General features: G+C 45.4%; 1 protein-coding gene across 5 annotated transcripts in view; it reads left to right on the top strand.

Moving 5' to 3' along the window:
• The window catches only part of LOC147035194 (transcription factor HIVEP3-like), a 134072-nt gene that overhangs the window by 51553 nt on the left and 54912 nt on the right, over nt 1-27607 (top strand). For all 5 annotated transcript variants that reach the window (XR_015061645.1, XR_015061643.1, XM_085895164.1 and 2 more), the window contains exon 2: nt 4413-8666. Coding sequence is in view for 3 of the 5 variants with exons in the window: in XM_085895164.1 (XP_085751290.1) it covers nt 4806-8666 (3861 nt within the window). In the remaining 2 variants the exon portion in view is untranslated. The remainder of the gene's footprint in view (nt 1-4412; nt 8667-27607) is intronic.

The following is a 27607-nucleotide window of genomic DNA, read 5'->3' as shown; positions in this document are numbered from 1 at the left end:
GAGAGAGAGAGAGAGAGAGAGAGAGAGAGAGAGAGAGAGAGAGAGAGAGAGAGAGAGAGAGAGAGAGAGAGAGAGAGAGAGAGAGGTGGGGAGAGAGAGAGAGAGAGAGAGAGAGAGAGAGAGAGAGAGAGAGAGAGAGAGAGAGAGAGAGAGAGAGAGAGAGAGAGAGAGAGAGAGAGAGAGAGAGAGAGAGAGAGAGGTGGGGAGAGAGAGGTGGGGAGAGAGAGAGAGAGAGAGAGAGAGAGGTGGGGAGAGAGAGAGAGAGAGAGAGAGAGAGAGAGAGAGAGAGAGAGAGAGACAGAGAGAGAGAGAGAGAGAGAGAGAGAGAGAGGGGGGGAGAGAGAGGTGGAGAGAGAGAGAGGTGGAGAGAGAGGTGGGGAGAGAGAGGTGGGGAGAGAGAGGTGGGGAGAGAGAGGTGGGGAGAGAGAGGTGGGGAGAGAGAGGTGGGGAGAGAGAGGTGGGGAGAGAGAGGTGGCGAGAGAGAGGTGGGGAGAGAGAGGTGGGGAGAGAGAGGTGGGGAGAGAGAGGTGGCGAGAGAGAGGTGGCGAGAGAGAGGTGGCGAGAGAGACTGAGAGAGAGAGAGAGAGAGAGAGAGACAGATGTAGAGAGAGAGAGAGAGAGAGAGAGAGAGAGAGAGAGAGAGAGAGAGAGAGAGAGAGAGGTGAGGTGAGGAGGATTGAGGGAGGGGGAGCGAGGAGGGGTGGGGAAGGGAAAGCAAATTTGTGGTGGAGTGTTAATTAAGATTCATACTGTCTCATCAAAATGATTCTGCATAGTATAACAGTGAAGATGGAAACAAAATAATGTCTGAAATCCATTTTCTACCAGTCATACAATAAATACCACCCAGTGACAAACACCGCCTGGTCATGTCCAGAGATAAACTCCCGTCTAGATACGTTCGGAGACAAACACCATCCAGACACGTCTGCATACAAACACCACCCGGACACGTCTGGAGACAAATTCCCTTCCGGACATGTTCAGAGACAAACTCCATGCGGATTCGTCTGGAGCCAAGCTATCTGGAGATAAATACCAACTGGACACGTCTGGAGACGAACCCCGCCCAGACATAACCAACATCTAGAGACTTATGGAGATAACCACCCTGAATACATCCAGAGAGAGAGAGAGAGAGAGAGAGAGAGAGGGGGGTGTGGGAAGAGGGTGCTGCACTATTGGGAGGGGGTAGAGCAAGGATGGGACAAAGAGAGAGGTGAGGGGCTAGGGGAATTAGCAGAGAGAATATGATATACTTCAAGAACAACACACACACACACACACACACACACACACACACACACACACACACACACACACACACACACACACACACACACACACACACACACACACACACTATCGGGAATTTTTTCCAGAATCAGAAGATTGGAGTCAGTGTGATTACTGACTACAATACGTATTATTGCGAAGCCGGGTATCGGATTCGAGCACGACCACTAAGTGGAGCAGTAGGGTCGACTCTACCGAACACCCGGAATCTAGATCGTACCTTTCGGAAAACTCCGAGGGTACTGGTCCCTTACCGGACCGTGAATCGTCAATAATTCCACCACATGGTACAGGATTATTTGCCAATCTTCAAAATACCTAGAGATCCACGTGGCGAGTTACCGAGTAGTCACACCCTTGATGGCACTCCTACGAATCGAGTCGTTAGCATGCTCGACCCGTGCGCAACCCGAGCGGATGGTTGCCGAAGTCCCGTTGGTCCAAATGTACATTTACAGCAGCAACAGCCTTTGTAATTCACCAACACGTGCCATACTAAGCCAATGGAAGAAACACAAATGAACTGATGCATTTAACAAATGTATTTATTTATAATGGGGGAAAGGGGGGAAGCACGCAAGAAGCAGAGTTATCCAACTATAGAGATGCAAGTATGTACAGCAAAGAGCACTTAAACAATTCCAACTTACAGACGGGCCCACCGACACACACACACACACACACACACACACACACACACACACACACACACACACACACACACACACACACACGGACATGGACCTATCCACCTCGTGTGGTTTGGCTGACACCGCGAACCAGGCCAGCGTCGAGATGCGATGACAGAATCCAGAGCTCCCTTCAGCGCTCGTCCCAGCAACCAAAACTCTCCTCTGTATCCCAAACTGTCCAGAAGGCAGGAGGTTTCTCTGACACTTTTCCAAGTCTTTGAGTTGAACGTCAAAGTGAGGGCTGATAACTCCACACTTGTTCAACCTGCCCGCCAGATTGCCCACAACCTTGCCTGCTCGATGGTCATCAACTATCTCAAAAACTCTCTCGTTCACCGACAGAGAGACCGACTTGCGGTTCTTGTGGAGGAAGGTTCTCTCTCGTCCGATCGCGCCGCAACCTTATTCACCCCCATCCAGGGGTGGAGGGGATGCCTCCGCCCTCCCCGCTCTCCCTCACTGGAGGTTTTGGCGCGCAGAATCGCTCGTCACCCTGTCATTGGCTAAAACGAGTGGCAAGTCCATCGATTGGCCCGGGGGCGTTGTGACGTCACGCGGACCGCCTTTCTCACCTTTCTCACTGATTGGCTGAGCGGCGGCCACCTCACTCGTAGCACGCTGATTGGTCGAGGGCCGCCGCGAGGCTCCTCCTTGATCTCCACCCACCATGGCATCGGCCAGAGCGAGGTGAAGGTGAGGGTGATGCTGGTGTTGTTGTAGTTGATGTTGGTGGTGTAAAAATAAAAGAAAACCCTGACTATCAAAATAACTTCGCAGCACATGAACATTTAATTACCCATTAAACAAGGGACGGGGAGCTATCTATCCACATTTACATATCAAAATAACTGAGCTATAGGACCTGTATGTTGAGAGCTCATGGCTTCCAGATTTGTAACAGTATTACATACGACTCAAAAACCTTGAGTTACTTTGCCAAAAAACAACGTTGCATTTGTGTAGATGATTTGAGCAGATGTGCACAAACGTTAATATTGAAAACAGCTGCTTGTGACGGGGGGGGGGGGGGGATTTGAATCATTAATTTAGAAAACACTTTAATACGGTAAACAGCCCTGAAATTGGGTGTTATCAGATATATTTTGCTTTGAAACTCACAAAGAGAAACATTTAACCTTTGTAAAGCACACCCGATAACCAAATACTCTACAAACAGGTGTGAGGATAAGGATAAAAACCTCATAAAACCTGCATAAGATACGGGATGAAACTTTGCCACCACGGCGCCCGTAACAGGCATGGCATGTCCACACACCTGCAGAGAGTCCGTATAGATCCAAATCTACCCTTATGTATCACGTCCGTGTGCTGTATACGTACTTTTACCTTGTAGTTACTGTCGACTGTACATCCCTATTGGGACAGAAACTGCACCACTCTCAGCTGTGAGGCGCTTGGCAAGTGGCTTAAGCACTCAAGAAAGCACTCCAACGGAACGCCTGGCTTGGCAAGAGATTACCAATTACAATTGATGAAAAGCATGCACCTGTAAACGCCCAAGCAATGTCCGAATTGTACAAATGAACACTCCTAGTGTCAGAACTGCAGCCAAGTTCAATTCTGGAGCTTAAATTTTGTAATTCGGCTTAGTTTAAGATTGCCGAGGTTATGGAATGTGCGGAAATGAAATAAAGCCACAAATGCTGGTGTCTCCATGCGTTTATAAGCATTGCAATGTATCCAGCGATTCATTGGTATGATGAACAGCGATTGGATAATATGAGTGAGGAAGGTGAAGCAAAATAACTTAATCATTAAGAAATCATTGTGGCCTGTTCCAAGTCAAGACATTGTTCAGCAGGCCAAACAGCGAGATAACCCAGGATATGCCTTACAACCCCATGGAGAGCAGTGGCCGAGGATCTCCTGATGAAGGATATAATTAAATACGGCCGTTAATTATCTTGCAAAGGGGTTTTTTAGTTAACCCAAGCACCCAATTTTCACTTGTGCACTTCCTTGGAGTCCCCCTTAGTGTGCAAGCAAAGTTTCAGGCTGATAGGTTTCATGGTTTTGGAGTAATGGAGGACACACACACACACACACACACACACACACACACACACACACACACACACACACACACACACACACACACACACGCACCTTTTTAGTTTAGATTATACAGGCCATGTATATTTTATACATTCATTTAAAAAAATTGGCATCAGCATCAATAATTATAATGGTGCTTGGGAAGTAGATGATGTTGAGTAATATATTACTCCCCCCCCCCCCCAACATACTTCTTTTCTTGCATCTTCTGTTCTCATTCATATTTTGTCATCTTGTTACAGTTTAATACTCCTTTTAACAAAATGAGTTGGTGTATTTAATTATTATAAATGTGGCATGATGTGCAATACTAAAGTGTTTTTTTTTCTTCTTGTTATTCTTCCTTAGAAAAGAAAATGGAAAGATGTGAAAAATACGTGGCCCACATGTTTTTGCATCATTGGGAAGAGATGTGTGGCCAAAGTGTTTTTGCATTATTATGGCATTCGCCATGAAGAAAAGCAACTAAAAGAATGCCTGCTGTCTGACTGTCAAGATGACCTCCACATGGCTCAAAGCATTGAATCTAAGAACTTTACAGCATGGTGGTGAACACCTTACTCATCATCAATGGTGAATGTTGTGGGTTTTTTTTTAATGCTTCCTGAAGGATTAGGCACATGCTGAAATGTGAGGCCTGACTGAGGCAGAGATCTCACATTATGTGAATTGCACAATACCTGCTTTGTGTCATCTGAAGATTGTTCATTGTTTTGGCCCAGAAAAATATACTTTTTGGGAATGCTGCCAGGAAAAGTTTGTGAGCCTGCAGAGTGTGAGAGCCGACCATCAAATGTTGAAGGAGACAAGCAACCATTTGAAGGTGATTCAGGTCCAGGTCCTTCAGTGACTGTGCTACCCAAACTTCACGAGACAGAAAGTGGTGAAGCATGTGACTTGCCGCAGGTTCTTGAGACTGTGCCACAGCCTCAATCACAACCACTGCCTCCACCACCATCTCTGCCATCTCTGTCTGTCCTGCAGCAATCTCAGCGTGGACCAAGGGGTGGTGGACAGCAGATTAGTCGTGCAGCAAGGCCAGGTCGTTATGTTTGCACCTATTGTGGTCGAGCATGTGCCAAACCCAGCGTGCTACAGAAGCATCTCAGATCACATACAGGTGAGCGTCCTTACCCATGCTTACCCTGTGGCTTTGCTTTCAAGACCAAAAGCAATTTGTACAAACACCGCAAGTCACATGCTCATGCAGTTCGAGCTGGTCTTCCTTCCAGTTCGGTTACCATCTCTGGTGGCTCAAGCGATAAGGCGGAGGAAGCTGATCCTGAAGCAACTGTAACAGGAGAAAGTACAGATAGTGGAGGTGAGGAAGAGTTGGGACCTATCTCAGCATTATCCACATCTCCCAGCCTTGCACTGGACACTGAACATCCCTGTAGAATAACTTCTGTTACTTGCCATTCTTTGGTCCTCACACCTGTCATTCAAGGTCAAAGTCCACGAGGCCCTGAGCCCACAATTGAACACTGTCTACCAGGAAGACCCCTTTCTGAGCAGGTGTCTGTGCGCCAACGACTTGCATGGACATTAAGGCAACAACGTAAAGCTCTGGGGAGCAGCTCAACTGATGAAGGTCAACGCAGTTCAACACTACATCATTTGGGTCGAGGTAGCAAGGGCAGCAGCACGGACTCCGGCTATTTATCACATTCTGAAAGTGCTGCTTCCGGAAGCAGTTTTGGAAGCTTTGGCAGTGTTGATGTTCCATCTGGTGCTCCCCAGGCTACCCTTTTATCTCCTCCTTTGCTCCCAGTCCTACCAATCCCAAGTGAATCTCTGGTTTCACAATCTTCTCGACCACCAGTTGAGCGGCAGTTTCTTGAGGAACACATTGCGAAGATCATCATGCAGAACACTGCTGTAGTGGAAGATACAGAAGCCCTGACCAGCGTAAAGCCTCGTCGTAGTGGCCGTTCAACTGATGTTGAGACTCAGGCATGCACTCTTCTGGAAACGCCCCTCACACGTAGCCTTTCAGTGCCCACAACAGCTGGTCATCCACTGCATAGTTTGACGAGCACACGGACGAGCCATTCCCTTGATGAGAGTTCAGCGCCAAAGTCTGAACCTGGGATTGGATCGCTATCTCATCACCGTCCACTGGTACGCCAGGCTGCAATTGAGGTTCCCTCCACTGGAACAGCATTGCACGGAATCCAGACTACAGAAATAGAAGAGCCAACGGCAGGTCCTTCCGGTGAATCTTCTTGCAGGCGAAGAAAAGGCTCTATGTATGAATGCAGTGTTTGTGGAGTAAAGTACCGCAAGGCTGAGAATTATGCTGCACATTGTAAGTTTTATTGTTCAGAATTTCACGGTCCTCGAACATCTGAAGTGATAGCTTTAGGTCGCTTTGGCAAAAGGCATGAGGTATCCCATTTCAAATTTACACAGCAACCTGTTGATTGGCCTCCCAGTCTACGCAAGCAACAAGAAGAGCAGAGCACTAGAGAGGTGAAAGAAACCATCTTACAAGCCACACCCTTATCAGGAATTGTGAAAAGAACTGCCTCCATTCAAGAATGTTCAAAAATCATGGTTACTGTTGCAGAAGCACCCTTACACAAGACAGTAACCCCATTGTCTGAAAAGGCAGCTACATTTCCACTACCTTTTGAATTTATGAGTTCTCCTAAAACAGCTGAAGGAAAGATTCGAGGAACAGGAATTTCTGTCATTCAGCACACAAAATCATTTGAGCAATTTGAAGTGAAAGTTGCAGAAAATTTCCCACAAGATCCTTATAAAGATGTAAAAGGAGTATCTAGACCACTTGGGGATGGTGGTGACATACAAGTTTCTCACCCTTTCATGCCTCCTCCAATGCAGTTGCTTCCAGAAATTGTTGTTACAATGGATACAGATGTTGCTGGAACTCATGAATCTGGATTCCGTTGGCCACAAAGAAGTGAATCATTATCCCGACTTCCTACTGAAAAGTTGCCACCTAAAAAGAAAAGGCTTCGCCTTGTTGAGCTACAGGGTTCTTCACAGGAATCTAGTGCAGAGTCTTCAGGGCTTTCACGGAGTGAAAGCAGCTTGTCAAGAGGGTCCAGCGTAGACCCTGATGAGACAACATCTGGACCACAACTTGTGTCTCAGCCATCAGGTTCTGCTCGAGATTTTTTGGCTGTACCACCAAATCGCCGTCCTCCTCGTCGTTCTTCATCTGAACAAGGCCCACAAAGCCAACAAACTTCATTAGAGGGACAACGGAGTCACTCCCTAGATAGTGGTGATGTCTTACCGACACCGCATAGCAGAGTGCGGCAAAAAGCCATTCTCACTCGGCAACCATCACTCAGCTGTAATATTCCTATGGAAGACATTGGCACCTCTCAGCCATTACAATCTCGCTTAATGTCTACTTCCAGCACGACTATATCCCCTGCACGGCATGGCAATTTTTCACTTGTTCCAATTTCCCCTTCAATTCACGAGCCTCGTTTGCCTTCCATCATGTCAACTGAAGAATGCGGCTCAGTTCAGCAGCTTGCTGTGTCTATGCAGGATTCGCCATTCTTTCCATCTACTGGCAATTTCGGACCATCAGTGGGAGTCACAGTGCCTGTTCGATCCCAATTAACCTGCTCAGTTATTACATATGCTGTCTACACCTCACTCTCTCAGGCATCTCAAGGCTTGGCTGCTGTTGTGATTTGTCTATGGGAAGGCTCTCGACCAGCTGTATCCCTCACACCAAGTAGTATGCCATTGTCTGGTGCTATGGAGCACACTGCTTATCAGCTGCCATTTTGTCCAGCGATTCGAGTTCCTCCTACATCCCCACTCTTGCCTTCTGTGCCTCCTGCATCTTTGCAGGAAGGTACAACCTCATCAATTCCTACCATTTCAGTTGAAAGCTCCACCTCTATTTCATCACCTGGGAAACGTGGCCTTTCTCCAGCCAGCAGCATTGATGTATCCTCAGAGAGTCAGAAACGTCTTAGAGAGGATGACAAGACTTCATTAACATTAGGTGGACCTGTCATACCTCCTGTGTCACCATGCCGTCCAACACTTATTAGGCAGTTCAGCACAGATGAATTTTGCATGGGCCCCCCTGAAAACAGTGCATCGGTTGCTGATGTGCAGCAGCAACTGCAAACTGTGCTGACAGAACCCAAAGATCCATTAGTTCAGATGCATGCTTTTGATGCAGGACCATCACAAACTGAGAACACTGGTGATGTGAAAACTTTGGTGCTACAGTGTCACGCCCCAACAGGGCCAACAGAACAAGCTAAAGCTTTGTTGTCACACAATACTTTGTTCACCAGCCTGACACAGGTGCCAAGCCTTCAAGTCGCTGCATTAGACACGACACCTGGCATGTCATGGTGCTTCCTCACACGTCCACAGCTCACATCTCGCTTGGCATCTCCGTCATGTTCAGGACCCATGCTTTCAGGCCAAACGCCATCTGGACATGCCGAGTTACCCAGTCTACCTATTCACATGGGTCTAGGGCTGCTGAGAACCCGACAACGAAACAGCATATGTATATATGTCACGGCACCTTCACCCTCAACATCCCCAAGTCACATGGTTCCATCAGACAGGTGGCAGGCAAGTGCTGCACAGGTAAGTCTTCGAGGATCATTTTGGTTTTTATTTCAGTGTTGTATATTACTCGACAACCTTTTGCTTTAAAATTTTTTTTAATATGATTGTTTATATTTTATTTCGCCGGGCATGTTTGTTGAAAACCTTTTATGAGGGGGCTCTAAAATTCTCGACTGAGCATATTTATGTAAAACTCCTGCGTGTTTGTTTTCTATGAGGCTGAGAATTTTTTTTTTGAAATGCTCTGCATATGTATGTATTTATAAACAAATTCGGTCATTGGATCATTTAGACTTTAGTAAAACGTCAAGAACATTGTTTACAGCTGAAGCAAAAATTAACACTGGAGTGCAACACCGCAGTGATGGGCCAAATGACCTAATTTCCTCATTTAACGTGGTACAGGACCTTGTGACCACTCATTAGACTGGTTATAGTCCTGCAAAGACAAAAGACCCTTTGCATTTTTTTTTTATTGTGATGTTGACCATCCACATGTGAACATAGTGTGGTACAGCAAGTTTCTGGAAAATTGGTCCCAGAGTTTGGGAACTTCTGGGAAAGTCACATTTCCAACCTCGCCTCAAAAGCCAGTCGCCGACTGGGAATCCTCCGTCGTGCTAAGTCCTTCCTCGGCCCTCTTGAGCTCCTGACCACTTACAAAGCTTTTGTCCGTAGCCTGATGGAGTACTGCTCTCCCCTCTGGGCTGGTGCTCCTGCCTCCCACCTTTCTCGGCTTCACGCTGTCGAAACCAGGGCATTTGAGATCATCGGCATCTCCCGCAATGAAGCTGAGTCTTTGGGCCTCTCACTCAATCACCGCAGGTTGGTCGGTGGTCTTTCTGTCTTCTACCGACTCCTCTCCAGCCTTTCCCCCCCTGCTCTCTCTGCGATTTGTCCCCACCACATTTCCACAGGGAGCTCAAGGTCCGCCAACAACCCCCTTCTGGTAAAACTACCAAAATCACGAATCACTGCTCATCTTCACTCTTTCATTCCTCTTTTTTCCCGCCTTTGGAATAAACTTCCTCACTCTATTCTTTCCCATTCTTCCCTCCAGGCTTTCAAAACAGCTGTTCACCACCACCTCTTATCTTCCCCCATCCAAATCCTCGATCTTTTCTACCCCCGATAATCCACCCAAGCCCACTTCCTTCATTTCTCCTGCTTTCCTTCCTGAAAGTCCCTGAAATGTCCATCTTCTCTTCGCCATGTTCCCCGTCCCATCCCCATCTCTCTCCCTTCCACAGTTCACCTAATGTGTCTGTTCCCCACTGTTTTGTCCCTTCCACTCCCGCCCCTCTTGTCTCATGCCTCCTTGCTGTGAGTTGTGTGTTCGCTCTCATACGAGCCTCGACCAAGGTATACAAAAAAAAAAAAAAAAACTTATAAGGAAAACACACACACACACACACACACACACACACACACACACACACACACACACACACACACACACACACACACACACACACACACACACACACACACACACACACACACACACACACACCCTATAGAAAGTCTACACCCCCTTTCAAAATGTTCACATTTTGTTGGCTTATAGATTGGAATTAAATTGCATGGAATCAGACTTTTTCCTCCTTTATTTACACATTATAACCCACAACTTCCAAGTGAAAAACAAATTCTACAAATTTCAGAAAATTAATTAAAAATACAAAGCGAGACGATGTTAGTTGGATAAGTTATATCCACCCACATTATAATAGCAATTGTAAATTAGCTCAGGTGTAACCAATCACCTTCAAAATCGCACACCAAGTTAATTGGCCTCCACCTGTGATTATAAACTGCAGTGGTTCTGATTAGCGTATTTTCCGGTATATAATCCGTACTTTTGTATCGGTAAACTAGGGGGGGAGCACTCGGGAGATAGTGGGGCAGACAACAGCAATTTTTTGAGAGGAATCGTGCAAATGATGATACAAGCATCAAATTTGACACATTTCTTCTCCAGGGGATTCTAATCAAATCTGCCTGATTGGCCATTTGAAAATCCAAATTTTGAAAAATTTGAAAAAGCATAAAAATAAAAAAGTCAAGATCACGAATCAATGTTGGATGCTGGCTGAGATTGGTGAATGTTTCCGAAACATCATCAAAGACGTTCCAAGTCTGCTATGCAGTTTTCTTCCCTTTACTGCGGAAGGCAGACACGACGTCACATCCAGTGAACGCATGAAGTATGGGATCCCTCCAGCTTTCTCAGGCCCTATTGCAGAAACTACCTCATGGACTGGAATCCATCGCTCCTTGGCTCCTTGGCCAAAGGCAATCCACATGTTCTCAAGACCTAATTCCTGTAAGGATGGCAGTACAGATATTGCTATGACTAGTACGTCCATGTCATTAGCCTTGATGATAATGGACTTGCTACCATCCGTCGTTGCATCCCTGGCGTGTACAAATATTCGAGTGTCAGCTTCTTCATGACAACATGGAGACACAGCATCCAGTGACTTCCTTGTGTTGCTAATGGCATCTTCTCCTTTTTGACAATGACTGTGCTTGCCGTCTGTGCTTCACACATCTTTTCCGCAAGGAAGTGAAACAGCTCAGTGTTGTTGCTGTCATCTCGAAGAAAGCTTCTCCAGTTACTTGGGGTCTTACTGGTTCCTGTCACTCTTACTGGTTTCGACCTTGCCTTGTACTTCAGACTTGACTTCTTGTACACATCAAACACGTCCACCCTCTCGTACCTGGCACCATAGGATTCCACCTTTGGGATGATTTCTTCTTCAGCATAGTCATCAAATATCTTTGAAGTGCGTGGAGGTAGGGCATTGATAAGTGCTGAGCCATCAATGATGACTGCATCTCCCCTTGGTTCTCTGTCTGGGATGTTCACTTGTGCTTCAAGAATTTCAGCCAGCTGTGACTTCAAATATTTTTGGAAAAAATTTTTTTTTTTCAAAATTTGGATTTTCAAATGGCCAATCGGGCAGATTTGATCAGAAATGCCAAATTTGATGCTATATCATAATTTGCACGATGTTTCTACTATCTACTACACTAATAGTGCAAAACCTCCGCTGCCAATACTGCTGGGTCACTCAAGTGAACCTTATATCTTATTCATTAAATATGATGTCAACAGTGCTGACAGAGTTATAGTTCTTTTCTCCAATATTTTTTTTTGGGGGGGGGGGGGTTGGAAATCACTTAAAACATGTAGAAATGCAAAAAAAGAAATCGAAATTTTGTTGAAAAAAAAGTTGCAAAAATTTTTTCTTCTCCAACAATTCTTTTTTTAGGGGGGGTGGAAATCACTTAAAACATGTAGAAATGCAAACAATTTTTTGGGGGGGGTGGAAATCACTTAAAACATGTAGAAATGCAAAAAAAAAATTCTCTAACAATTTTTTTTTTGGGGGGGGGGGTTGGAAATCACTTAAAACATGTAGAAATGCAAAAAATATATATTTTTTTATCGAACAATTTTTTTTGGGGGGGGGACCAAGTCGAAAATCTTATGGCATGATCCTTGGATCATACCTAACACCCCCACCAAGTTTCTTCGAAATCCGTCGAGGAGTTTTTTTCCGTAATACTGTTCACAAACAAACAAACAAACAAACAAACAAACAGAAAGGGGTGAAAACAGTAACCTCCGATCTTTGATGGCAGAGGTTTAAAATATAAAAGTTGGGGAGGTGGTTAATACATGTAGTGGGCAAACTTAGCATAACAATTGTGCATTTTGTGAGGAAAGCACCAAATTTGGCACACTAGTAGCCTAACATATTATGAACAGATTTGGATATTGGGCCATCTCAAATTCAGAAGCTGATGGCTGTGGCAGCCATTTTCCACTGCCATCAAAAATTTGAGATGGCCCAATATCCAAATCTGTTCATAATATGTTAGGCTACTAGTGTGCCAAATTTGGTGCTTTCTTCACAAAATGCACAATTGTTATGCTAAGTTTAGCTTAGTTGCCCCACTAATGGGTATATTTCATAAAATAAAAAAAATCAGTCTGAAAAACGATCAATGCTGAAATTCAATTATATTATACATGAACATTTTTTTTGAGCATTCAGATCTGCTATTAAGCTAAATTTTTCCGTTTAAATTTTGACAATCGGTTCACGTTAAGAGTTTGTACAGTGTTTTGTTAACAGTAAGCGGAAATTAAATCAATAAAAAACCGGAGACACCCGGACTTAAGGTGTGCGGCTCTGAAAATGCCATTAAACACAAAAGAAGAACACCTGGTCTCACATCAAAAGAAGAATTATTCACAATAGCTGGAGTCTTTGGCGAGGACACTTGTAGATCGAGTGTATAATAACTTTATAAACACTCCAAATATAGCAAATAAGAAAAACAACAGCGAGAGCATCCCTCACGTTATGCTCTGCACTGAACCTCTTGTAACTCTCTCTCAGCTCTACCCCTTTTTGTTACGCTAAGACAAAGTTAAGACAAAGTCTTCGATATCCCCTGCCAAAGTAAATGAGTATGAACAAACTTATATTCCCTAAGCGTGTGCAATATGTATGTGAAGTTTCCCCTTGATCTGACCAGTCGTTCTGGAGAAGAAGATGTTTGAAGGTTTTAGGGTAAATTCAATATGGCCACCAAACCATGTGACCTATCAATTAGAAATTAACAAACTTCTGAAAGGATGTCTTGGGGAAAGTGTATGTGAAATTTTGCCTCAAACTGTCCAGCCGTTCTGGAGAAGAAGATTTTTAAAATGTATTAATTTTCAATCCAAGATGGCTGATGAACCATGTGACCTACGACATCATAAAATTACATTTTGCCTCCAATCCTCCAGTGGAATACGTGTGAATTTTCGTGTTAATCGGAAAAGTTGTTTTTCTATCCAAGATGGCCACCAAACCATGCGACTTGTGATGTCATATTTTTTACTATTTACGCAGACATCATGGAAGATGATAGTTGCAAATTTTCGCTTCGTTAGGTTATGTGATTCCAGATAAAACATTATTTAATATTTTTCTTGAATCCAACATGGCTGCCAAACCATCTGACCTATCAATTAGAAAATATCAAAAGGCACCAGTTAACCACTTGCTTGATATGTGTACCAAATTTCGTAAATATATCTTGAGGGGATTTGTAGTTAAGCTCTGGAAATGAAATGTGACGGACGGACGGACGGAACCCATTTCTATATCCCCCGCCAACTTTGTTGGTTGGCAGATGCTAATAATGGAGCACCCACCTCAAATAAACTTGAGCGCAATGTGACGGTCAATGCTACTGGTCACGAGAAGGACCGCTTCACCGTCATGCTCGTCTGCACCGCAGACGGTGTCAAGCTTCCCGCTTTTGTCATGTTGAAGATTAAGACAATGCCCAAAGACAAGTTTTCAGCCAGCGTCTTGTTCGTGTGCAGCAGAAAAGGTGGATAGACGAGGGACTGGTCCAGGACTGGGTACACACGGTCTGTAGTGGTAGTCCAGGTGGCGGTCTCTTCCAATGATGGAGCATGCCAGGTCTTGATGCATTCATTTGTCACAAAACAGACGACAGCAAAGCACTGCTCCATCAGACGAACACCGATCTCATCATCATCCCATGATGACATCGCTGATGACATGATGACATTGCTCCTGCAGCCACTCAATGTGTCCATCAACAAGCCGTTCAAGAAAGGGCTACGTCGCTGCTGGTACGACTGGATAATGAGTGGGGAGAATACCTACACCAATAGCGGGAGGATGAGAAAGGTCGACCTTCTGGATCGTCAAGTTGTGGGAGGAGATAACATTGGACATTATCAAGAAAACATTTCTGAAATACTGCATCTCCAACAACATGGACAGCACAGAGGATGACACCATTTGGGAGGACGAGGCTGCAAATGATGGTGAGAGTGACGTAGACAGCGAAGGGGGTTTGCTCTACCCTGATTCGGACAAGGAGTTACATTCTGTCTTCGACGAGGAAAGCAATGACTAAGATTTCCTCAGGTGGAGCTGAAGAGCTTCATCAAACCCAATGCCCCTTTTCAAGGCCACAAATCCACAAGGAATATTATGATAAGGGTATGAATCCCCTTTTTTTCCCCTTTTTCTAACAACAAAAGAAAATCCTCTTCAAAATATTTTTTTAAATACGAAAACAAAATAAAAACTTCTTGGTATCCTCTCCTCTCTCTTCAACTTCTGAAAATGAGAATAAGACTGTTAGATTAAATCCAGCGGAGATGGGAGTAAGCATGTTGATTCCTTTGTCACTTTGTTCCGTACACAGTTAATGTACAAACGTATTTAGATCTCAATCAGAAAATAAAATGATCAATATATTAATTTATTTTGAGGGTGAAAAACATGGGTGCAGTTAATGCATGGCCGCAGTTTATACACCGGAAAATATGGTATTTCAGAATATAATCAGCTGTTCCTGCAGGCTTTCTCTGCTGAGTAGTGTGTTTCACAGCAAAGACTCAACCATGAGCACCAAGGAGCTTTAAAAAGACCTCGGGTATAAAGTTGTGGAAAGGCACAGATCAGGGGATGGGTATAAAAATATTTCAAAGGCCTTGAATATCCCTTGGAGCACAGTCAAAACAATCATAAAGAAGTGGAAGCGTATGGTACCACCAAGAACCTGCAAAGATCAGGCCATCCCCCCCAAACTAGATGAGCAAGCAAGGAGGAGACTGATCAGAGAGGCCACCAAGAGGCTAATGGTAACTTTGAAAAAGCTACAGGTCTGCATGGCAAAGACTGGTCACTGTGTGTATGTGACAACAATATCCCAAGCACTCCGCAAGTCTGGCCTGTATGTTAGGGTAGCAAGAAGGAAGCTATTACTCAAAAAAGCCCAACTTGAGTCCCGTTTGAGGGATGCAAAAAACCACTTTGAAGATTCTGAATCCATGTGGCATGAAGTTTTGTGGTCTGATGAAACCAAGATGGAACTTTTTGGCCTAAATACAAAACGGTATGTTTGACACAAACCCAACACAGCACATCACCCAAAGAACACCATCCCAACTGTGAAGCATGGTAGTGACAGCATCATGTTATGGGGATGCTTCTCATCAGCAGGGACTGGGGCACTTGTCAGGATAGAAGGGAAAATGGATGGAGCAAAATGCAGAAAAATCTGAGAGGAAAACCTGCTTCCCTCTGCCAAGAAAGCTGAAATTGGGACGGAAGTTCACCTTTCAGCATGACAATGACCCGAAGCACCCAGCCAAAGCTGCACTGGAGTAGCTAAGGAAAAAAAGATGTCCTCGAGTGGCCCAGTCATTGAAGATTGCTGTCCATCAATGCTCGAAGAGGTGATTAGACCTGACTGAGCTTGAACAGTTTTGTGCAGAAGAAGGGGCAAATACTGCCCAATCAAGGTGTGCAAAGTTGGTAGAGACCGATCCCAAGAAACTGACGGTGGAAGCACCTTTGACAGCAATTACAACTAAGTATTGACTCAGGGGGTGGACACTTATCCAACCAAGATATTCCAGTTTTGTATTTATAATGAATTTTCTGAAATTTGTAGAATTTGTTTTTCACTTGGAAGTTGTCGGTTACGATGTGTAAATAAAGGTTGAAATTTGTGTAAATAAAGGTGGAAAAAGTCTGATTTAATGCAATTTAATTCCAGGCTAGAAGGCAACAAAAGGTGAAAACTTTGAAAGAGGGAGTAGACTTTATATAGGCACTGCAAAGCCTGTCGTTTTGATATTAAGGGGAGGGGGGAGAGGGAGAGGAGGAATGTGGGGAAGGAGAGAGGAGCTGTGGGGGAGCGAGGAAGGGGTGGTGAGAAGAACGATACCTCACCAAACGTGGCAATACACTCCTGGAGGGGGTAAGCATAAGGGGAGGGGGAGGTTAGGCAGCGTGAGGGGAAGGGAAGGGAAGGTGGCATGAAGGGAATAGAAGGGAAGGTGGCGTGAGGGGAAGGGAAGGGAAGGGAAGGGAAGGCGGCATGAAGGGAATGGAAGGGAAGGCGGCGTGAGGGGAAGGGAAGGGAAGGCGGCGTGAGGGGAAGGCAAGGGACGGCGGCGTGAGGGGAAGGGAAGGGAAGGCGACATGAGGGGAAGGGAAGGGAAGGCGACATGAGGGGAAGGGAAGGGAAGGCGACATGAGGGGAAGGGAAGGGACAGCGGCGTGAAGGGAAGGGAAGGCAGCGTGAGGTAAAGGGAAGGGAAGGCAGTGTGAGGGGAAGGGAAGGCAGTGTGAGGGGAAGGGAAGGTGGTGCAAGGGGAAGGGAAGGGAAGGCAGTGTGGAGGGATTTGGGGGGAAAGCAAAGGCAATGGGGGGTGGTTGGGGGGTGGAATTGGGGTGGGAGAGGGAGAGAGAGGGATAGGGGTTGGAGAGGGAGAGAGGGGGATAGGGGTGGGAGAGCGAGCGAGATGGATAGTGGTGGTAGAGAGAGGGATAGGGGTGGGAGAGGGAGAGAGAGGGATAGGGGTGGGAGAGGGAGAGAGAGGGATAGGGGTGGGAGAGGGAGAGATAGGAATAGTGGTAGGAGAGAGAGAGAGAGATAGGGTGGGAGAGGGAGAGAGAGGGAGAGGGGTGGGAGAGGGAGAGAGAGGGATAGGGAGAGATAGGAATAGTGGTAGGAGAGAGAGAGAGAGAGGGAAAGAGTGAGAGGGAGAGAGAGAGATGGGGTGGGAGAGGGAGAGAGAGATGGGGTGGGAGAGGGAGAGAGAGATAGGGTGGGAGAGGGAGAGAGAGATAGGGTGGGAGAGGGAGAGAGAGATAGGGTGGGAGAGGGAGAGAGAGATAGGGTGGGAGAGGGAGAGAGAGATAGGCTGGGAGAGGGAGAGAGAGATAGGGTGGGAGAGGGAGAGAGAGATAGGGTGGGAGAGGGAGAGAGAGATAGGGTGGGAGAGGGAGAGAGAGATAGGGTGGGAGAGGGAGAGAGAGATAGGGTGGGAGAGCGAGAGAGAGATAGGGTGGGAGAGGGTGCGAGAGATAGGGTGGGAGAGGGAGAGAGAGATAGGGTGGGAGAGGGAGAGAGAGATAGGGTGGGAGAGGGAGAGAGATAGGGTGGGAGAGGGAGAGAGAGATAGGGTGGGAGAGGGAGAGAGAGATAAGGTGGGAGAGGGAGAGAGAGATAGGGTGGGAGAGGGAGAGAGAGATAGGGTGGGAGAGGGAGAGAGAGATAGGGTGGGAGAGGGAGAGAGAGATAGGGTGGGATAGGGAGAGAGAGATAGGGTGGGAGAGGGAGAGAGAGATAGGGTGGGAGAGGCAGAGAGAGATAGGGTGGGAGAGGGAGAGAGAGATAGGGTGGGAGAGGGAGAGAGAGATAGGGTGGGAGAGGGAGAGAGAGATAGGGTGGGAGAGGGAGAGAGAGATAGGGTGGGAGAGGGAGAGAGAGATAGGGTGGGAGAGGGAGAGAGAGATAGGGTGGGAGAGGGAGAGAGAGATAGGGTGGGAGAGGGAGAGAGAGATAGGGTGGGAGAGGGAGAGAGAGATAGGGTGGGAAAGGGTGAGATATGGATAGGGGTGGGAGAGGGAAAGAAAGATAGGGTGGGAGAGGGTGAGATATGGATAGGGGTGGGAGAGGGAGAGAGAGATAGGGGTGGGAGAGGGAGAGAGAGGAATAGGGGTGGGAGAGGGAGAGAGAGGAATAGGGGTGGGAGAGGGAGAGAGAGGAATAGGGGTGGGAGAGGGAGAGAGAGTGATAGGGGTGGGAGAGGGTGAGAGAGGGATCGGGGTGGGAGAGCGAGAGATAGGTGTTGGAGAGGGAGAGTGAGAGATAGGGGTGGGAGAAGGAGAGAGAGGGCTGGGGTGAGAGAGGGAGAGAGATGGATAGGAAAGAAAGGAGGAGGTGGAGGAGGAGGAAAGGGGGAGGAAGAAAGGAGGAGGAGGAAAGGGAGAGGAGGAGGATGAAGAGAGAGCGAGAGAGAGGGATGGTGGTGGGAAAGAAAGAGAGAGGGAGAGAGAGGGAGAGAAGGAGAGTAGGGAGAGAAAGAGAGAGAAAGAGAGAAAGAGAGTAGGGGAGAGAAAGAGAGAAAGAGAGTCGGGGAGAGAAAGAGAGAAAGAGAGTAGGGGAGAGAAAGAGAGAAAGAGAGTAGGGGAGAGAAAGAGAGAAAGAGAGTAGGGGAGAGAAAGAGAGAAAGAGAGTAGGGGAGAGAAAGAGAGAAAGAGAGTAGGGGAGAGAAAGAGAGTAGGGGAGAGAAAGAGAAAGAGAGTAGGGGAGAGAAAGAGAGTAGGGGAGAGAAAGAGAGAAAGAGAGTAGGGGAGAGAAAGAGAGAAAGAGAGTAGGGAGAGAAAGAGAGAAAGAGAGTAGGGGAGAGAAAGAGAGAAAGAGAGTAGGGGAGAGAAAGAGAGAAAGAGAGTAGGGCAGAGAAAGAGAGAAAGAGAGTAGGGGAGAGAAAGAGAGAAAGAGAGTAGGGGAGAGAAAGAGAGAAAGAGAGTAGGGGAGAGAAAGAGAGAAAGAGAGTCGGGGAGAGAAAGAGAGTAAGAGAGTCGGGGAGAGAAAGAGAGTCGGAGAGAGAAAGAGAGGGGGGGAGAGAAAGAGAGTCGGGGAGAGAAAGAGAGTCGGGGAGAGAAAGAGAGTCGGGGAGAGAAAGAGAGTCGGGGAGAGAAAGAGAGTTGGGGAGAGAAAGGGAGAAAGATGGTAGGGGAGAGAAAGAGAGAAAGAGAGTAGGGGAGGGAAAGAGAGAAAGGGGGGAGGGGAGAGAAAGAGAGAAAGAGAGTGGGGAGAGAAAGAGAGAAAGAGAGTCGGGGAGAGAAAGAGAGAAAGAGAGAGAGTCGGGAGAGAAAGAGAGTCGGGAGAGAAAGAGAGTCGGGAGAGAAAGAGAGTCGGGAGAGAAAGAGAGTCGGGGAGAGAAAGAGAGTCGGGAGAGAAAGAGAGTCGGGGAGAGAAAGAGAGTCGGGGAGAGAAAGAGAGAAAGAGCGTAGGGGAGAGAAAGAGAGAAAGAGAGTAGGGGAGAGAAAGAGAGAAAGAGCGTAGGGGAGAGAAAGAGAGAAAGAGCGTAGGGGAGAGAAAGAGAGAAAGAGAGTAGGGGAGAGAAAGAGAGAAAGAGAGTAGGGGAGAGAAAGAGAGTCGGAGAGAGAAAGAGAGTCGGGCAGAGAAAGAGAGTAGGGAGAGAAAGAGAGTAGGGCAGAGAAAGAGAGTAGGGCAGAGAAAGAGAGTAGGGGAGAGAAAGAGAGAAAGAGAGTCGGGGAGAGAAAGAGAGTCGGGGAGAGAAAGAGAGTCGGGGAGAGAAAGAGAGTCGGGGAGAGAAAGAGAGTCGGGGAGAGAAAGAGAGTCGGGGAGAGAAAGAGAGTCGGGGAGAGAAAGAGAGAAAAAAAGAAAGAGAGAAAGAGAGAAAGAGAGAAAGAGAGAAAGAGAGAAAGAGAGAAAGAGAGAAAGAGAGAAAGAGAGAAAGAGAGAAAGAGAGAAAGAGAGAAAGAGAGAAAGAGAGAAAGAGAGAAAGAGAGAAAGAGAGAAAGAGAGAAAGAGAGAAAGAGAGAAAGAGAGAAAGAGAGAAAGAGAGAAAGAGAGAGAGAGAGAGAGAGAGAGAGAGAGAGAGAGAGAGAGAGAGAGAGAGAGAGAGAGAGAGAGAGAGAGAGAGAGAGAGAGAGAGAGAGAGAGAGAGAGAGAGAGAGAGAGAGAGAGAGAGAGAGAGAGAGAGAGAGAGAGAGAGAGAGAGAGAGAGAGAGAGAGAGAGGAGAAAATTTCAAAAGTCACTCAACCATTTCAGTACGGTGAAATCCATTATTAAGAAGTGGAAGACGTATCATACCACCCAGCCTCCACCCAGCTCAGTTCACCCACACAATCTCAGCAGCTGGGCAAGCAGGAAACTGTTTCAGAATACCTCTGTAAATCCAACAATGACTTTGGAAGATCTGTAAGGCTCTTTGTCCAACATGGGGTTCAGTATTCATCAATCAACAATATCATGTTGTCTTCACAAAGCTGGCCTCTCTGGACAGGTGGCAAGAAAAGCCAAGACTGAAAAAGATGCATCTCAAATCTCAAATGGATTTTGTGAAAAAAAAACATCTCGATGATACTGCTGGCATTTGGAGAAAGCTTTTGTGGTCAGACAAGACAAAAATTGAACGTTTTGGTCTAAATTCAAAGCGTTACGTCTGGCCTAAGGCTAACACTGCACATGACCCAGTCAACACCATCCCTTCTGTCAAGCATGGTTGTGGCAGCATCATGTTATGGGGCTGCTTTTTATCAGCATGGACTGGAAATCTTGTCAGGATAGAAAGGAAAATGGACAGTGCAAAGTATAGGAGCATGATTGAAGAAGACCTGCTTGAGTTGGCCATGAATCTGAAACTGGGTATGAGATTCACATTTCAGCAAGACAATGATCCAAAGCACAAAGCCAAAGCCATACTGGAGTAGCTGAATGAGAAGAAAATGAAAAATCACATAGAGTGACACGTGGCGAAACGGAACGGCACTCCGTAGAGCATATACCTCCGCCAGGCTGAACAGTTCACATTTTGTATCCCACCGATACAAAATTTCCGCCAAAATTTTGTATCCCACCACTAGGCAGATAGGTCGCTTCTGAATCTGTACCTAAACCAAAATTGAATTGGCTTGTTCTTCTCACCTAACCAACTCATCCACAACTTTTTGAGATATCACGCTGTACATAGTTTTTGGCCCCATCTCTCAATGGTGAAAAAAATCGTTTGAAAAATTGTCGTATCCGGATTCGAATCTTCACCAAAATTGAAACAATTTGGCCTTGTCACACACTCAACATGTCCATGAAGTTTCATCCAAATCTGTCCATAACATTTTGAGATATCATGCAATATCGTTTTTAGCCCCATCCCTCAATGGTGAAGAATCCATTGAAAATTAAATAAATCTCGTATCCAGATCTCGATTCGAATCTTCATCAAAATTGAATCAGTTCTTCCTGGTGGCATTTCCAATGTGTCCACCAAGTTTTGTCAGAATCCATGCATAACCTTTTGAGATATTGTGCGATATATCGTTTTTGGTCATATCTCTCAATGGTGAAGAACGACGTGAAAATTTTTCCGATCCGGATTGGGATCTCCACCAAAATCGAATCGATTTGTCCTTGTCACACACACACACACACACACACACACACACACACACACACACACACACACACACACACACACACACACACACACACACACACACACACACACACACACACACACACACCTTGTAATCAATTAGTCCAACGTGTCCACCAAGTTTCATCCGAATGGGCGGGGCAGAATACTTTTGCAACCAGTAAATATTGATTTGTACATGTTATTTGCAGGTTTTCCTGACATGTAACCTCCTTCAGTTACAAGTGTTAAAGTTTGATCTCTTCAATTATGAACATAAAAGTTAATTTGGAAAAATTGTTTCCAAATAATTTGTAAATCATCTAAATGTGGCGTTATTGATAGAGGGTGAATACTTTTTCAGGCCATTGTATACATATATACCGTATCTGGTGGATAAACCGCGGCCATATATTAACCGCACCCCTGTTTTTCACCCTCACAAAAAAAGAAGAATATATTGGTCATTTTATTTTCTGATCGAGATCTAAACACGTTTGTACATTTACTTTGTGCGGAACAAGGTGACAGAGGTATCAACATGCTTACTCCCATCTCCTCTTAATTTCGTCTAACAGTCTTATTCTCATTTTCAACAAGTTGACGAGAGTGGAGAGGATACCAAGAAGTTTTTAGTTTTCTTTCTTATTTTTCAATATTATAAAGATCTTTTTTTTTTGTTCTGAGAAAAAGGAAGAAAAATGGATTCTTACCGGTATCAAACATACTTCTTGTGGATTTGCAGCACTAAAAAAGGGCCGTTTGCGTTTTATGAAGCTTTCCAGCTAAACCTGAAGAAATCCTTGTCAATGCTTTCCTCGTCGAAGATGGCACAAAACTCCTTGTCCAAATCAGGGCAGAGCAAGACCCCGCAACTGTCACCATCATTTGCAGCCTCCTCCTTCCAAACGATGTCGTCCTCCGTGCCGTCCGTGTTGTTGGAGATGCAGCATTTCTGAAATGCTCGCTCGATGATGTCCGACGGTATCCCCTCCCACGTAAGTTTGCGCGCAAGCTTATTTGAGGTGGCTGCTCCATTATTAGACTCGAGCTGTCGTGAATAATTCTTCTTTTGATGCGAGACCAGATGGTCTTCTTTTAGTGTTTAATGGCATTTTCAGAGCCGCGAGGATCAATATACACTACACGCCTAAACTCCGGATGTCTCCAGACGTTTCTGGATGTTTCCGATCGTGAGGTTGTTTAGTTTCCGCATTTCCGCATTGGTTGAGGTTTGGTCGAGGAACTCTACGACATGGTAAAGTTTCGTGAGCGTCGGTCTTTGAGCAATCTCTGATTGCTCTTTTTCTTGTTCGTTTGTGTGTCAATCGCCTAAGGGTCACAATTTTAAACCGATCTTCACGAAACTTCACCACATCGTAGAGTTCATCATAAGCAAGAAGCCTATTGTTTTTGTGGTCAAAAGGTTAAAATCGACCAAAAGGTCAACATTGGCCAAATTTCTAAACTATCAACTTTCATCCAATCGACTTGAAATTTGAAAAGAAGTTTCATATTTGGTCATTGAATTCAACCACCAATTAATTTTGAGGACAAATTTGTTTTATGAATTTCACAAGTATCATGTTATGTACGACGTCTTTCTTGTTTGCTTGTATTTGAACAGGGTAATGTCAAAAAATTGTGGACAGATTCAGACGAAAAATGGTGAGCAGGTTGGGTATGCAACAAGGAAGAATCGATTCGATTTCGTTGAAAATCCGGATCTGGATCTGAGAATTTTAATAGTGGTTCTTCACCATTCAGCGATAAGGCTAAAACGATATGTAGCACAATATCTCAAAATGTGCGGGACAGATTCAGACAAAACTTTGAGGATGAGTTGGTGGGGTAACGGGAACAAGCCGATTAAATTTTAGTTCAGGTCCCAATCCAGATCCGGCCTATCAGTAGGACACAAAACGTAAACTAATCAGCTTGGCGGAGGTTTGAGCTCTACCAAGTGCCCTTCCAGTTGAGCAATACAATTGGTAAGCTGTTTAAGCCATCAAAAAGCGGTGGAGTTGGAAACCGTTTCCTATTGGTTATACTCACAATCAAAGTCTATACGATCCAGTGTGCTACAGGCAAGCCTCACCAGCCACTTCCAGACACCCTCGCCCTCGAGGGATGAACAAACAAACCAACGAACAATATTTTAGCGAAACGACTTCTGCGGTTTATTCACTCATTCACTGTACATTTCCATAACTTATACTGAACAGCACACTGTAAACTGGAATGGCACTCAGAAGAGCCCACACCTCCGCCTCATAATGCCTGGTCCATGAGAACATATCGGGCCCAATACATTTTAGAAATATCATGCTATATGTCGTTTTTGGCCCCATCTTACAATGCTGAAGAAACACTTGTATATTAAATAATTATCGTATCCAGATCCGGATTCGGATCTTCACCAAAATCAATTTGTTGTAGTCACACACCCAACCTGTCCACCAAGTTTCATCCAAATCCGTCCACTACTTTTTGAGATATCGTGCTATATCTTAGTTTTGCCCGATCTCTCGATGGTGAAGAATCACTTAAATAATTGTCGGATCCGGATTCAAATCTTCAACAAAACTGAACCAATTCTTCCTTGTCACACACCCAATGTGTCCACCAAATTTTCTCCGAATCCATCCACAACGTTTTGAGACATTGTGCTCTATATCGTTTTTGGATCTATCTCTCAATGGTGAAGAACCACTTAAAGAATTCTAGTAGTCGGATCCAGATCCGGATCTTCACCAAAATCTAAGCAGTTCGTCCTTGTCAGACACCCAACCTGTCCACAAAATTTCACCTGAATCCGTCCCCACTTTTTGAGATATCATGAACACAAACAAACAGACAGAGAGGGGATGAAAACAACCTTTTTTCATATTTGGTGGCAGAGGTAATAAGGCATATCATTAAGGCCGAAGTCACATTTGCTCTACGGCGAGGATACGGCGGCCGTACGCCCTCTGAATTGATAGAAACGTGCGGCGGCCGCAGAGTTTCTGCAGTGGCCTCAGGGTGGCCTTAGGCCGTTTGGCTATCTTTTACAGGCCGTAGGGGTCGCCGTGGAATTATAGCACGGGGTTATAACTTTTTTTTCATTTCTACTTTCGCCGTAGCAATTCGACAAGCCAAAACAAAAGAACTGGTAAAAAAAACCAAAAAAAAAAACCGACTTGTTACCGTCCGTCTGGCCGCACGTTCGGCTTAGGGCCCCCCTGCGGTCACCCTGCGGTCGCCTTGCAGTCGCCTTGTGTCTGCCTTGAAAATTCTATGGCTGCCGCAGGAACGCCCTAAGGTCACCGTGTGACATCAAATCAAAGACCGTACGGCACCCCCACGTTTTCGGTCTCCACAATTTATAAATACGCCGTGCGGCTCCCCGAAAAATAAATACATGCTAGCGATACCCATGCACATGTATGGGATAGCAGTACAGCATAGCTGGTAGCAGACGACAGACCGTACACGGGGAATGACAAAAATACACATTGTGCAAAATGCAAGTGGTACTATGGAACGCCAAGACTTCCCAAACATTGTCGGCATGTCCGCTAAGTGCCACGGCAATTTCATAGGATCGTGTGACAGCGAGCCGAGTTTTTAGTGTGCAAGCTTGGTATTATAAGAGACTAGCGATACCCGTGCACATGCACGGGATAGCAGTACAACATAGCTGGTAGCAGACGACAGACCGTACACGGGGAATGACAAAAATACGCATTGTGCAAAATGCAAGTGGTACTATGGAACGCCAAGACTTCCCAAACATTGTCGGCATGTCCGCTAAGTGCCACGGCAATTTCATAGGGATCGTGTGACGGCGAGCCGAGTTTTTAGTGTGCAAGCTTGGTATTATAATCGAGATGTGACTGCCACATTGTGTGACTGTGGAAATACTGTGGCCGCCCTATAATTGCTCGGGGCCGTAGATTTTGTCGACCCCATGGCTGACATGGCAAATGTGACTTCGGCCTAACCAGGTTTCAATGTCTCATGTTCAACATCTCATTCCCTTTACAGTCATCTACCTTTCCACAGTGGGCCACCTCTGACGATTAGATTGTAACCTGTGTCCATTTCAGGAATGCTGAACTACTAAAACTTTTGTTTTTGTTCCGAAAGATTTTAAAACAAGATAAAATCGATTTATCCAAATTGCTTTCATCCATAACATGTTACTGCATAGAAACAGCCGATCACATTGTACCCAAACTCAACATCAAAGTTTTCGCGCTTTAAAAATGGCAGTGCTCGCATTTCCTTGACAAATAAATGCAACATAAATATTTTTAGAACCTTTTATTGAGGAATTCATTAAATTTTGCACAAATGTTTTTAAGCAGCATGTTCCATTTTCTTTCAGAACATAGGTGGTTACGTGCTTAGGGGTGTCAAACCCAGGACCACATGTGGAATTCATGAAGTTGGAGATAAAATAAGATAAAATATTTACACATGAGAGCGAGTCACCGTGCAAGCAATGCCATTTTATGCCAGCTGTTTGCATTGATGAGTTCACCGAGGAATGCTAGTGATAATCACATTAAGTAATCAGTGCAAGATGAAACTGCAGAGTGCATTTTTATTCATCTTATTTTACCATCTCAGGGCCCGGTCACACCTTGACGTTTTAGCCAGCGTATGGGAATGTATCAAAATTGATCTAAAACGCTGGCGTACGCTGAACTATTGATGTTTTTTTCCAGTTCTGGGCGTATTCATAACGAGTTGGACGTATGCATAATGTATTAGTAACGTAAACAGAACGTTTCGATAACTCATAGATAACTTATACCAACGAATGCTTAGCATGTGTCAGCATTCACAACCTATGCCCAACGATAGTCTAACTTATGCATAGCGCGGCAGCGTATCGCCGACGATCACGTGGCGTAGCCTATTAAAAGGCTGCCGCTCGACGATTCAAATCATAACCGCACTTGACATCGAAGTGTTTACTCACCATGGAGTCTGAAACACTGACGGGTTCCTCCTGTGAAGCCCATTTGAATGTACCAATTCCCCTAAACGCTGCCAATACGCCATTATACCGTAGCTGTAAGTTAGAAACACGTTCAGTAAGTTCTGTGGTCGTCCGGAAGACGTCAATCAAATACGTCTACATACGTCAATATGCGTTGGAGACACGTTACTCATAGGTTAGAAATAAGTTTCGGGTACGCTAAACATTACCTCGACGTGTTTCGACTTATGAGTAACTTACAAGTAACGTGTGTTGACGTGTGTCAACGATCACATAACGTGCCTGCAACTTATGACCAGCGTATGCGGAACGTGTGAGTCATACGCCGGCATATGTCGAAAAATTTTGAGCATGCTTAAAATTTGTCGATGAGCTTGGCGTACTACGACGTATGCCAGCGTGCTTCAGTGTGCTCTTAACGTATACAAAACTTACCCATAACGTATTCGATGTGTGCCAGCGTATTCGTCAAATTTTTCATACGTCGGCATACGCTGGCTAAAACGTCAAGGTGTGACAGGGCCTTAAACAGGAACCTGACAATATGATGAAGATGGGTAAAAATGGCTCAGTTTTCTATCGCCTCACTTTTTTTTGTACACAAATGCATGGCTCATGGAAGAGTGAGAACACTGAATGGATCAGGATGCATTAACAGGAAAAAAAGGAACAGTAGAAAGAGGGGCGAAACACCAACAGCAGGAGTTGGACAAAATAGAGGTAGACTTGGACAGATAATGGATGTGGGGAGGAAAGAAGGGTATGGGGGGATGCACGTGGTGAGCAAGATGGATACAGAAGCAAAATCTCAGGAAAGAAAAACTAGAAATTTGGAAGGTAGGCTTGAGGGTAGGGTAAATGGGGGGAGAAAAGATCACGGTTTTGTTTATGGATGAACGAAGATGGTGGTGAACATCTGTCTTCAAGACACGAGGGGAATAATGGGATTGAAG

This window comes from Eptatretus burgeri, chromosome 1, assembly GCF_056783735.1.
Source record: "Eptatretus burgeri isolate ZD-2024b chromosome 1, Ebu_testis_v1, whole genome shotgun sequence".
NCBI classification, from domain to species: domain Eukaryota; kingdom Metazoa; phylum Chordata; class Myxini; order Myxiniformes; family Myxinidae; genus Eptatretus; species Eptatretus burgeri.
Note: the sequence above shows the minus strand (reverse complement) of the source record. Positions and strands in the feature narration are given on the sequence as shown.